General features: G+C 36.8%; 1 protein-coding gene across 2 annotated transcripts in view; it reads right to left on the bottom strand.

Annotated features, from left to right (window-relative positions):
• FABP2 (fatty acid binding protein 2) overlaps positions 1–13,915 on the bottom strand; it is a 286,606-nt gene extending 272,691 nt beyond the window's left edge. Inside the window, exons 1-2 of one of the 2 annotated variants that reach the window (XM_044061650.1) lie at positions 13,798–13,915; positions 13,652–13,722 (exon numbers count right to left, since the gene is read on the bottom strand). In XM_044061650.1, coding sequence (XP_043917585.1) covers positions 13,652–13,718 — 67 coding nt within the window. In that variant the 5' untranslated portion in view covers positions 13,719–13,722; positions 13,798–13,915. Of the gene's footprint in view, positions 1–13,651 lie in introns of both variants that reach the window. The other variant, XM_044061651.1, reaches the window with a different exon arrangement.
• Positions 13,916–14,146: the final 231 nt, after the last annotated feature.

Here is a 14,146-nt window from a genome sequence, read left to right as displayed (position 1 = left end):
CACTTAACCCGCCCCTAACCCAAAGACTTTCACTACCGCACACTTACCTAACCCGTGCCCTAACCCTAACTCACTTAACCCACCCCTATCCCCACAGACCATCAATATCCACACTTACCTTACTCGCACCCTAATGTCCGTCACTACCGCATACTTACACAGCCTTTTCCCATGTCAGCATCCTCGGCGTCGGTGTTTTCATCCGTCGCGTTGGTCTTCTGCATTGTCGATCTTCTGGCGCTCGCAATTCGCTTGTTGATCTTCTCAGTTGTCGACGTACTCAGGTAGAACCATATATATATATATATATATATATATATATATATATATATATATATATATATATATATATATATATATGTGTGTGTGTGTGTGTGTGTGTGTGGGATATATATGTGTGTGTGTGTGTGTGTGTGTGTGTGTGTGTGTGTGTGTGTGTGCGTGTGTGTATGTATAGCTAGATAGCTACATAAATAGGAAGGGCAACTAGTTGTTGCATGGAGCGATACAGTACACAGAGCAAATCAGTAATTCACCAAAAAACAAAACTTCATCATCAAAGTTGCTTTTTGTAGTTTATTCCAATCTTATGTTCATAACATGTCAATAAAATAAGAAAAATAAGCATCAGACCACAGTTTCTCTGCTCATATGACATCTTCAGTGCACCTGAGCCATTAATCAAACTTAGGTCGCGTCTGTGTTATAGTCAAAACTTTATTCCTCCATATACCACTAGTACAGGCTAATGACATTTTTTTTTTTTTGTTGTGCCACTGACAATGTTAAATGAGTGCATCTCACATTGACATAAGAGTAACAGGCCTGCAAAATATTTAATTTTATACCTGAAGGATGCTACTAAGAGTTTATCACCTGTCATTTCTCCTGTTTATTTCATTCAAACTGTTTGAGGGAGATCTACTGTAAAGTGCAGGTCTGTAGTACTCCAGGAAATAAGTTGGAGTTGCCAAGCCTCAAGACTACAGCAGGCATCTGAGCTCAGGGTGTACCCTTCAGGATCAGTGAGTACATTCAATGAATTATGTATATCTTGTGGGAAGGACCAGCTGTTTTTGTGAGGAATTTTTGAACCGAAGTGGGAGACTGGCTTACCCCCCCCTCCAGACACACACATGTAGACTGAAGATTAAAATGTTCCCTTGGGAATGGCATTCTTAAAATTTGCTTATATTTTCAACATTTGTGATTTTAGACTGCAGCCCATTTTGTTCTTCTTCACAATGAATGTCTCATAAAGGCTAGTGATTTCATTGTTAGTGTCTTGGCTCTCTTTCCTTAGGTCTCTACTATGCATGCCATCAAGGGTGCCCGCAGGCAGGTGCAAGGGGGTGCACTTGTACCCCGCCTGGATTTTCTTAATGCTATCTGCAAAACACACTTTTTTTCTGTTATTTGCACTTACTTTTTTCCCCCCTATAAAGCGCCTGGCCTGCATTGTTCAATTTTTTTTCAGAATCGGATTCGGAACTTTAGAAAAAGAGATGTTAGTGGAGGTGGTGTGGCAGGCAGTCACATGACATGATGATGCATAATTGACAACTGACATGGCGAGCCTGAAACTCCTCCTTAAACTTTCTAACTACATCAATCATTATAGAAGACTGCAGGTGGATGGTGGAGAAGAGTATCCTGGCTGACTGGCTATTCATCGTATGGTGGAAGGACTGCACTGGACTGGTGGTGGTGTTGGACTTGGTGCAAGAAGAAGAAGGTAGGTTGGTGGTTGCTCCACTCCTGATTGAGTCCTTTTTTGTACAGTCATACTGACTTAACACTTGGCGGTTGGCGCCAAAATGCAAAAGTGGCGCACTTGAGTTGAGATCAGGGAGTGTGTGTGAGTGAGTGGTGCTCTGACTGAAGTGTGTAAATTTGTATATTCCCTTTCCCTCCCTACACCAAAAATCCAACCCTCAAATTGTGCACCAGTTACTGTGTCTGCACGTCCGACCGTCCCTCCATCACAGTGTGATGAGCTGCCTTGCCTGCCTGCCATCTTGTTTTCCTCGTGTGTTCCGTGTGCTTTTCTGGCTGCTGTAGGATGTTTGCAGTATAGGCTCTGCACACATTTCCAAAGGGAGACTAAAACAGTTACAGTAGTTAATCATAGACAGAACCAGTTGCGACTTTCGGTGGATAGAAAATGCATTTAATTTTTCTTATTTTGAAGTCCTATAAAATTAAACAATTCTTTATTAAAATTAAATAACCATGTTTATGTGCCAAAATGGTGCAGAAGCTGCTATAAAATTGATATACCACCAATATAATTATAAAGGAAGTGTGTTGGACACGAACGAGTATGTTTAAAACCAACTTATGGAGTTAAGGTAATTTTCCCTCCTAATCAAATTGGTGTTGTGAAAGCTCAGCTGTGTAGTTTTTAACGCCCACACTGTATTAATGTTAAAGACAGCAAGAGGTAGATTTCATAAGCACTTTTATTATTCTAACAACAGATTGTGTGGTATTAAACAAAAAGAAAAAAAAATCCCAGTACTTTATATTTCCACATCGCACATGATCCGGGATCTCTCTTTTACCCAGAAATATTAACTGCACAGGTCTGTCTTCTTTTTTGCATAGCAGAGATGTGCGTCTGTCACTTTCGGACAGTAAACTTTTTTTATATAAAGACATCTAAATCAGAGCTCTGAAACAACACTAGCACTTCAAACTCTATCTTTCAAATGAATAGAAAACTGGAATGATTAAAATGTAGTGTGCTTTGTATAGATTTTTTTCTCTGTTGATGTTCCTGTTTATTCTTTTACTGCCTAGATCGGCCTGCTGTACTAACTCTGTGCATCTCATACTGGTATTACTGTAGGATTTCCTTGGAGGAAGGCTTCTTCTGGAATACTTTTTTTAGTAACATGGCACCAGAGCAATCATTTATGTTGTAAATCATGAAAGCTTCATCTAGAACACACAGGCTGGTGCAGTGGTGCAGGAAAATACCACACTGGAATGCAGGTTATGTTATAGAAAAGCATGTCAGCACAGCCTACGGTGCAACCCCATTCTGCAGGACAAGGACTCGTTTGTAGTTTAAAAATGTTAGTCAGGAATACTCATCAACATTAATCATCAGTACACATTTTACAGATGTAACCATTAATGTTAATAAATAATGGCATGCATTTCAGTTTCAGACTTCATATCATTCAGAAAATGCATTCTAACACAAATCCTTTTATTCTAGCAACTTTCTCAATGTGTTCCCAGTTTTGGGCCTTACACATTACTTGTGCTATGAGATGAGATTGACAGGTAGGGATGTGTATCAGAGGAAGGTAGTATACCCCGTGGGCCATGCCTCAGCTATCCAGGTTTTTGCAGAACGTCCAGATTTTTACCTCATATTCCACCTGAAAAGGATTGCAGTTGCTAATTAGTGACAGACATTTTCAGTTTTACGTGTCATATCCTTTAGAAAAAATGTTTACTAACACAAATTCTGTTGTTATTCTAGCAACTTAACTTTATAAGTTCATCAGAGCAATATTTTAATCTGTCCCTCTTTATTTTAGGCTTTGACCAGATTTCTTTTACTAACAGGTTAAGTGTGTGTGTCTGAAATGACCTACTTAGAGTTAGCAGGTGGAATTTATTTTCAAGGAATTGAGAGCTTCAAGGGAAGAGAAGTTTACTGCTGCTCATCATGCTAGGTTTGTAAAAATGTGCAACTGTTTTGTTTAGCAAATGGTATCATCGTAGTATAGAATTTTAAAGCAGTGTTAGTAGCACAGCAGGTAGCATACTTGCATCTTGATACAGAGGGCTGTAGCTTCTACTCCCACAGCATGTAAATGTGTATTTTAAGGGGTTGGGGTGCTGCAGTCCTGTCCTGAGTATGTCCCTTTGGTGCCTAGTAACTATGAACCTCGTTTTCAGCTTGTCACATATTCCCTGTTGCAATATAGCAGCTTACCATTTATTTTAATGTAACATAGGCAATTTATTCTTCTAGGGCAATGGGCACTACATTTGTAGATAAAACACTGAAATATATGTTTTATAGCAACAATCTCTCCATTAGTTTCAGATCTTTTTAATGTGGAATTCAGATGACTTCTGCAGAGTGCAGAGATTGTGCATATGGAGTAATATTGGTGGATTATAATGATAGAAGTTTGAGTGGCCTTTTATGTTTGAAATGTTCTGACCTAGGCAGTTTGTCATTATTGGTTCATATGTTTTGAATTGTTTCACTGCTTACTGGAAAATGTTCAAAACTGTAAATTTAAAATACACTCTAATAGGTGGTGCAGGTGCTGTACAAGGGATATAATTAAATTATCAGGAACATGAATCACCATACTTTTGCATGGGCCTAAAAATGTGCGCATTTGATATGCTTTGAAAACAGCCCAAAAGTAAACTTAACCTGCCACTGCCCAGATGCATTCTCTTTGAATGTGGGTTTCAATGCTGTTTCAATCAATGTAAGTTTCAAAAGCAGAGAAGTTTTAATGCTAAGTCTGTTTTCATTGCAAGACTGTTGCTTTGTTTAGCAAATATGAAATGCGTGCCTCAGTGTTTCTGCTATAAAATTTTAAATAAAAGTTGTAAATTAAATCCAAATATCTGTAATCATTGTAGAAGTAAAGCATAAGACAGTATGCATACTGATAGATTTGAACAGTGTCTGTGGCAAATGGGGAGAAATAGCCAAGTAATGGGACACTGGAATGGCTGTGTGTGTATGTGGGGGGGGGGCTGCGTGTGGGGCAGGGCTGCATGGGGGAGGGGCGTGTGGGGGAAGGGTGGGGCTGCACGGGTGGGGCTCTGGGTTTTGCACCCCCCCTGCAAAAAATCCTGCGGGCTCCCTTGCATGCCATACTACACATCTCAGTGTTGTGGATTATAAACAGTTCCTTTACTTCTTCTGAATACTCCAAATGTTGTCTTAGAAGAATGTCAGAGCTCTCTGACTTACTTTTAGATATACCACTTAGTTATTCATAGTTTCCAGACATTTCTTTGGCTGAAATGACTTCTCATTTCAATACTGGTTTCCTAGGAGTGAGGGAAAAGTGGTGTGTGTACAGTAAGGCTTCCTGCATCTCAACTGGATTGCCTTTTGTGGTCATACTTAAAACATGATACATGTCTGCAGTTATTTCCACTTAGGTCTAATGATTCATAACGTAATAATTTGGCAGTCTACGTTTGCTTGCAGTTTATCTGTAACTGTGTGTCTCCTGACAGTCACAAACTGCAACAGTAGTTGGCTGGAGAGAGGAACAGTTGCTTTATGAATATATTGCCCTTGATTGTACTCCCTCATATGTAGTCAGCATTCATTGTTTTTATCACAGCCGAGAGAGCTACGAGATAATGTACAAATGGAAAAAGGAAATTGAAAGGGCTCCCTGATACTCATTTTAGATGACCGATAAGTAATAAGCAAAAGCAGGAAAAGCTAGTTAAATACTGAAATACCTAGGAAAACATCGCCAGAAGAAAGCAAGATGTTTGTCAGAAAATAGGCAATTCAGGAGTACTGTTTGCAGTTTTAGAGAGATCTTATTTGCAAAGACAGAACAAAGGTACTTTACATTACAGAAACAAAAGTATATCAGTCTGCATCAGAAGACACATGAGAAAGAAAGATTAGAACAACCTTAAATGCTCAGTTTTAAAGAAATGTGTGTGTGTGTGTGTGTGCGCGCATGTGTTATGTGTGTGTGTATGTGTGTGTGTGTGTGTGTGTGTGTGTGTGTGTGTGTGTGTGTGTGTGTGTGTGTGTGTGTCTGGGGTGTTTAGAACTCTATCTCACTGATGAATGCTGTTGTAGTTTATGTCCTATCTATGTTCTACTTGATCAGCTCAATTATCATGTTAAGGAAAAATAAAACATTGTAGTAGTTTCTGGCCTTGACAATGAGAGCAGAAGGCAATATCACAGTCTGTATGGTGCAACAGTGTAGAATGGTTAAAATTTGCCATTAGGGTATTTAAAATTTCGCGATTTTTGTTTCGTGAAAATGGATTTTGATTATATGAGGTTCGACCTTTCAAAGTAGATCCACTTACACATATAGAAAAACTGAGCAGCCCCCAAAAAATATGCAGTCTACCTTGACATCATATAAAAACTCACACAGTCACGTGATGATTCTGGATATATTACGGCCAGTTTCAAAGGGAAATAGAATATTTGTGCTGACATTTCCATGCAAAGAGTCTCAGTTTGGAAGGTGTATCTTGACATCAACCCCAACCTTTATCAAATTCATGTGGTCAATATTGACCTGCAGAAGTACTTTTCAGATTTGTCACATTTTTTTCTCTAGTCTGGACATCCCTATCCCTGAGTCTACTTTCTTGGCAGTTACAAAAAGCCCGCATCTCTATGACTTTCCAGTTCTACCTTAATCCAGTCTGGTTATTCATCAGGAGGTATACTTGGCAATTTTAGCCTTGTGAATGCATTTCAAATGGAAGTCCATCATTTATGGACCATGTACTGTCAAAGGTTTAATGTGGAGAATTTAATTATACGAATGACATTGCTTATGTACACTCTCATTTTGCCCTGAAACATTTATACTAGTCTGTCATGAAATAGTTGAGGTGGAAGCCATATTGTATAAACCACAGTGCAAGCATCTGCACAGGCTGCATTATTCTTGCTCATTTCCTCACTACTACTTTACAGCTGGTAGAAACCCAACACAGCATCCAGATACCATGAGAAGTCAAGGGTAAGGGTTAAAAAGAAACCCTGCAATGCTTTGTCATATAGTTAAAATCTTTTGGAATAAATGGAAAATGTGGCACAGATTACTACAGGATACTCAGCAAGCACCACATGAAAAAGAAGCTCTTCAGTCAGAGCAGACGTATTAAGAATAGTTGTTGTATTGTATATACTTCATTGTATTACTTTGGAGACAAACAATTCAAAATTCATGTCAATACATTGCATGGTATAGTAGTTTAAAATATATGCCATTTTTTCATTCATAAATTTCCAGTTCTCTCATGCACACATGCACACATGTATCTGTATAGGTTTTATATATATATATATATATATATATATATATATATATATATATATATATATATGGATTCACTTCAGAAGATCGAATTTCCAAAACCTCGAACTGCAAATAACCGAAACCAAAAGCTCGAGTTTCGGAAACTCGAACTTCTGAAAGGAAACCATAAAAAAAAAAAAAAAAAAAAAAAAAACACAAACTTCGCTTTTGCTGTGCCCCCCACACCCCCCCTACTTACATATACCAACTCCAAGATCGCGCTACAGTGGGGAGATGGGAAATCTCCCGTCTTGCGCTGTATGCGGAAGTGCAAAATGGGAGATTTCTCACTTCCTGCCAACACCGCAAAACAAATAAAACATTACGTACACACAGGGCGTACAACAATACTTGCCTCTGTGTGCACATAATGTATTAAGGTAAGTAAAGTCTTATTTGTAAACACTAAACACATTCGATTTACTAAAATCTCGATCATATGGCCTCGACCATATGAAATTCGAGATTTCAGTAATTCAATTATGTGAAGTGTTCCCATATATATATATATATATATATATATATATATATATATATATATATATATATATGGTTCCCATTCAGAAGCCTGAAACATCATAAGCCTGAAAATCAAAATCCTGAAACCAAAAGCCTGAAAATTCAGAATCCTGAAAACTCAAAATCCTGAAAGCCCAAAATCCTGAAAGACCAAAATCCTGAAACTCAAAATCCTGAAAACACAAATAATGCTAATATGTCACTATAAAGACACTAATATCTACCAACTGACCCTGACCCTAACCCTAACCCTAAGGTCCGTCACTATCGCACACTCACCTGACCGCCTAACCCTAACTCACTTAAACCGCCTAACCCCAATATTTGTCACTATTGCATACATGCCTAACCTGTGCCTAACCCTAACTCACTTAAACCGCCTAACCCTAAAATAAAACCAACCGCACACTTACCTGACCCCAACGCATGACCTAACACCACAGGGCTAACAATAGCAAAGCCACAATGACATCAGTATGTCTATTTTGTGTTTTCAGGATTTTGAGTTTCAGGATTTTGGTCTTTCAGGATTTTGGTCTTTCAGGATTTTGAGTTTTCAGGATTCTGAATTTTCAGGCTTTTGGTTTCAGGATTTTGATTTTCAGGCTTATGATGTTTCAGGCTTCTGAATGGGAACCATATATATATATATATATATATATATATATATATATATATATATGAATCTATGGTGTAACTTTGAACACACAAATGCTTGGATAACAAATCATCAAAACTCATAATTTTGAAAAAAAAAAACAGCTTTTATGCAGAGGTTAAGCCTCACATAGAGCACACTCACTATTCTGCACTCCTGCTCATGTCAGTAAAAGATTGCATCATTTCCCCTAGACAAGGGGCCACATCAGTAATAAATAACAATGATACTTAAAGATTATTTTTAACTTCCTGAGTTAGGAAATAAAGAGCAAAATACCAACCTGAAATGAATAATTAGAAAGCAGTTTCTTACCAAAGAAGGAATGTCATCTAGCAACTTAGACTTTTGTGTAGTTACAAATGGAAAGTGAAATACATATTGTATGCTCATGTAATGAGTACAAGTCATAATTTTTAACAAACAAAGGGGCATTATAACAGGGCTGTAAGAGGCAAATTACAGAAAATAAAGATTAAGTTGGCAAGACAAGAATGTAGTTTACTGATGTTAGTTCGATTTAGGTACCTAAGTTTATAAGGCAAAAAAATCAGTTACATGAGGAAATTTCTTAAAAAATTGAAAAGAAAAAGGAAAGAGAGGTATTATATAACTGCATGTTTATACTGGACATTAAAAATAAACTGTTGACTTGTTGCTTTTTAATAGAAATATATCCCTTTTGCAAACAGCCTCCTGAAAACTTCTGTCATTTATTACAACTCGTTTTATGGCAATTATTTTTCTAAGTGTGAGAGTAACTTGAAGTTTAGGAATACTACATTCCTAAAAATTGAAGAGTGGTGTACAGCTGAAGAGAATGTAGCAGTGAATTCTTAACTTGTTATAATACACTATTACACAGAGACTGTTGTAAGCTTTCGCTGGGCAACTTGTTTAAAATTGCAAACTGGTGTGATATGTGGCTTCATTTTCCTAGTAACAGTGATCAACCCCAAGGTATACGGCCCATTACTCTTATTACTACAACATACAACGTGTATTAAAGGTTCAGAACTTGTTTTGGGAGAAGTTATTCTGTAATACCAATTCTGCTATAGAATGTGTGGACTAGACTGAGACTGCCAGGATTCTTTTTTCCTGAATTAATCTCTGCTGTCAGCCTCTGTGTATTTATTTGCTGCTTAACATGGTTATCAGCAGAGTGAGCATAACACATACAATTATTCCTTCATTGCTACAATGACAGAATTCAGGTAGCATGCCTTAATGCAACTGTATCACATTTAGGATCAAAACACTGCTTGCAGTCATATTCTCTTACTAAAATAGGCCTCTTTGCTTTCTACCGTGGCAACAGTACAGTGATATCACGCACAGCAAGTTCAGTAATAATCCATAACTGGGTGAGGATATCACAGGATTTACTTAGGTTGGTATGGTTTGATCATGAGGCTGAAGCCCGAGATATCAAACAAAGCCAGCCATATCCCATGATATTCACACCCAGTTGTGGATACATTATATAAGAAAAAAAATGTTTACCTTTCTTTAATATCATTATATGACAGCATTGTGGATTGTTAAACAAAACAAAACTCAGACTAAGAAACGCCAAAAAATGTAATAGTTATGCAAAGCTTTTGGGTTAATATCCTTCTTCAGAGCAAATCTAAAACACAGTAAGTTAAACCACATTAAAAGACATTCAAAAAAGTATCATGTGACACCACCCCCCAATCATAAAATACATCCAATTAGTCAGTTATGGCCATCTTTGATAGTACTACCGTTTTTTTTGTTTGCTTTCTTTAGAGGACTTTTTTTTCATTTTATTTATTTATTACATTGGTTAACAGGGTACTGTACAAATGGGCCAGGGGCCCATTTTCAGCAGACACCTGGGGAGAAAAGCTCCACAATAGTACAATGCAATCAATAGTGATTTATATGCCAAAACAAATTAAAATAACAGAGGATACAATTATGCAGAGAAATAAAGAATTCAGTTCAGAGTCGAATTTCACATACAGGTACAGTTATGAGCATTGTACATATGAAAAACATGTATGAGTAGCCGAAGATATACATAATTCAGCAACTAACTGAGTGGTACAGAGATGAAAATGTATTTATGATTAATAAATCATAAATACATTTATTTATGATTTATTTATGATTCATTTATGACCTACCCCTCAATTTACCTTGCATTTGCCTATGGCTGCAGGCTACTCCTCCCATAGTCCATGCCTCCCTGCAACAAATACCTAGTCAACTACTCTTCCCCCTGGAATGGGCAGGAGAGTGTGTGTGTGTGTGTGTGTGTGTGTGTGTGTGTGTGTGTGTGTGTGTGTGTGTGTGTGTGTGTGTGTGTGTGTGTGCGTGTGTGTGTGGTCTGGTAGAACAACCACAGCAGGATTACTCACCAAGCAGTGTGAGCATTGGCTATAAATGATGATCACTATTGATGTGACAACCCCATCTGCAAAAACTGGGAAAAGGGGTGTGTGGATGGATGGATAATAATCCAGCCGAATCTACAATAGCACAGGAATTTCAGATTAATTAATTCATTGTCTAATTATCCTCTCTATCCAGTTCTGGATCACAGGGGAGTCAAACCCTATCCCAGCACTCAGTAGGCAGGACAAGAAAGTAATCCTATAAAGGATTGCAGTATGTCCTGGTGCACGCGTACACACACAGACACACACACACACACACACACACACACACACACACACACACACACACACACACACACACACACGCACATACTCACAGACAAGCACTCTTATCTGTCTCTTTTTTTTCACATAAACTCGCACCACTCATAACATGCAAACGAATGAGCTATTTGACTGATCATGGAATCCTTTTGGGATTTGTGAGCCAAATAAAGCATGCAGTTAAAACCCATGTAGAGCCAGGGAGGATATGTATACTTTGTACAGAAGGCATCCCAGATGACAACAGAACTAAATAGTTAAATGGTGTGAGACTGCAATGATAACCATTGTACCATTTAGATTCATGCTCTGTGAGTTCATAATGTATGTATTTTTATAAATATTCTGTAAGACTACATTTATAATTATTTATAGAACCCATGTTCTAGGACTTGTGCAACAGGATGAACAGTGGCTCAACAAATATCATGATCACCTATGATGCTAGAAAGGTCAGATAGCTGTAAGTTCTGTACCCACATCAGAAACCTGGATACATGTTCCAGTGCTAGATACAAGAACATACTACACAATGAAGCATAAGGACGTGGGGTGTTGTCCTGCTGATGTACATTCCTTCAAAGGGGGATTTAAACTGAAGGCCTACCTGTATTTGTTGATGGTAGAGGAGGTGTATGTAAAAGATCCTGTGGCACTTACAAACAAAGAATATGACTTTATTAATATTCAGGGTGATATAATCAAAAGGAAAACGAACACGCCATAGCATAAACAGATAAAATGAATATCTGAAATCATAATATAATCACATACCTAACTAGGAACTTATCTTCTGTTTCAAAATGTCTGAATTCAACCTTTCTCTTTAAGTTCTACTCCTTGTTGTACAAAACAGCAGAGCAATGCCCTTTCCATATTTGACATAAGCAATATATGAGAACAGCATTTACATCATTATCTTTCCTTACCAGGTTAATCAAACTATTTACGCAGTATGCTATTTATATGCAGATCATGTAACTTAGGACATTTAAATGTTTTGGCTATTATAGTGTAAAAACTATACTAATGCAGTCAAATAATTTCATATTGTGTAAATTCAATTCCTTCACAAACGTTGTCAATACAGTATCAGATATGAATTGCATTATATGTAAATGCAGCTTTTGCAAATAGTTTTACATGCATTAATCTCTGTTAAGTCCCAGATATACAAAAACACAGGAAACTGTTCATTGCCTTCTAGATATAGATGGCTTGACAGGACTTTGCAGATTGCCCCATCCTGCCACTAAGTAAAAATCTCACACAAGTGTTGCAAAAATGTACTCATATAACCTTATGTGCATCCTTGTCCTACTGCTTAGCTTTTTTTAATGTACGAGACAATAAACAAAGTCCTGATATTTTCTCAGCATTATTTCACTTGAAAGTCTTTCTAGCTCTTTTTTATTTTCTTAATCTAAGCAAACAAGTAAAGAGAAACACAAAGAACTGTGGCATGAAACAATGATACCCCCATTTCTTTTGAAAAAGAACAGTAACATGTTCCAGTATCCTGACCAATTACCCTTTGCCAGTATAAATGCTGTCTTTGGTCTCCCTTGAAAACTGGCTATACACAGTGAGACTAACTTGGTCAACAAATAGTACTAATATTAATACTAATACTAACACTAATTCTAATACTAATATGATATTGAGACTTGGGGTTTTGTGCGTGTGTGTGCATGCGTGTGTGTGTGTGTGTGTGTGTGTGTGTGTGTGTCTGTGTGTGTGTGTGAGCGCACACGCGTGTGTGTGCCTGTGTTTGTGAATGTGCTTGTGGGATGTTATTCATTAAGAATGGACTCCCCTGCTCATACTATAGAAAACAACTTAGAGAACTGGGCAAACAAGCAACCATTCTACATAGTGAGCTGAAACACCTCTAAGTTGACTGGATATTTAGGGTGGAGATTATAAAGCCTCCTTGCTTGCCATCATGTAGGAAGTCAGGTTCAGGCTTGTTTAAGTGAAAATGCCTGAAACAGCAGCACATACAAAGGTGGGGTAGCCTGTCTGAATAACATTTCAAGACAATTCAAGTTTGGTCTAGTTTAAATGAATATACTTGATTAAACAGCACATGTGGAAAAAAACACACTTTTCTGAAGCATGCTTTTCTAAAATATTTTTTGCATCAACATTTCAGAGAACTCCTGACATTTTTTAGGAAAGCATATAAAGTATTATGAGACAACAGATCACATTTTGATGTACATTTTTAGAACTCATTACAAAAATAATTCTGAATCCAGAAAAAATAGATAGTACAGAAAGGTATTATTTATAAATATGTTTAAATGGCATGCCATTAAATTATTTCATATACAAAAAGAATTTTAAATTTCTGTTTTCAAATTTAGTAATACTTAAAATAAAAAATGCAAATTTTTCAAAACAAAAAACATGCTCAAATAAGATTAAATATATATTTCAATTACAACACACTGTTTTTATCATTTTAATTATTAAAAAATTCTGATAATCTTTTCACTATTGTAGCTGGTCAAATAGGTTTGAAATACCAGTGAACTGACTAACTCTGACTGACAAACTTAACATTAAAGATGCAAACATTTTTGTCCAGTTTTAATGGATGTACGCAGACTGACAATATACTGACTGCTAATCAACAATGGTTTATTTTAAATAAGAAAACTATTAAAATAGGCACACTTTCAAAGAAAATAAATAAAACATACCCATCTTATCCAAAAATTTCTTGTAGTTTTCGTCCTTATCTGCAACCCAAGTACCATTGAAAGTCATGGTTCTGAAAGGGAAAAGGAGCAAGCAGGATGAGAAAAATGTAGTTGCTAAAAGTGTACAGCCTTCTTTTATCTCCTACCTTCTAAAAGTGTGTCTGTATGAATTCCTTCAGCCAGTACTGAACAAATAATGATGCTACAGATTGGATACCTGAGCTCACTAAACTTAGACTGACACTTAAAAAATTGTGACCAGGATGTTTATCCTGCTTACATGCTAATTCTCCGCCTCTCTTGATGAGAAGCTAGTTAGATGATATGCAAAGCAAATATCTCTCTGGGCTTCATATATTTGTGTGTATATATATATATATATATATATATATATATATATATATATATATATATATATATATATATATATAAATCACATCATCAGTATGACTCTGTTAAAGAAGATATGACACATTTATTTCTTTTTTATAATAC

The sequence above is a fragment of the Protopterus annectens genome, chromosome 2.part0 (genome assembly GCF_019279795.1).
Source record: "Protopterus annectens isolate FY-2018-M chromosome 2.part0, PAN1.0, whole genome shotgun sequence".
NCBI classification, from domain to species: Eukaryota; Metazoa; Chordata; order Ceratodontiformes; family Protopteridae; genus Protopterus; species Protopterus annectens.
Note: the sequence above shows the minus strand (reverse complement) of the source record. Positions and strands in the feature narration are given on the sequence as shown.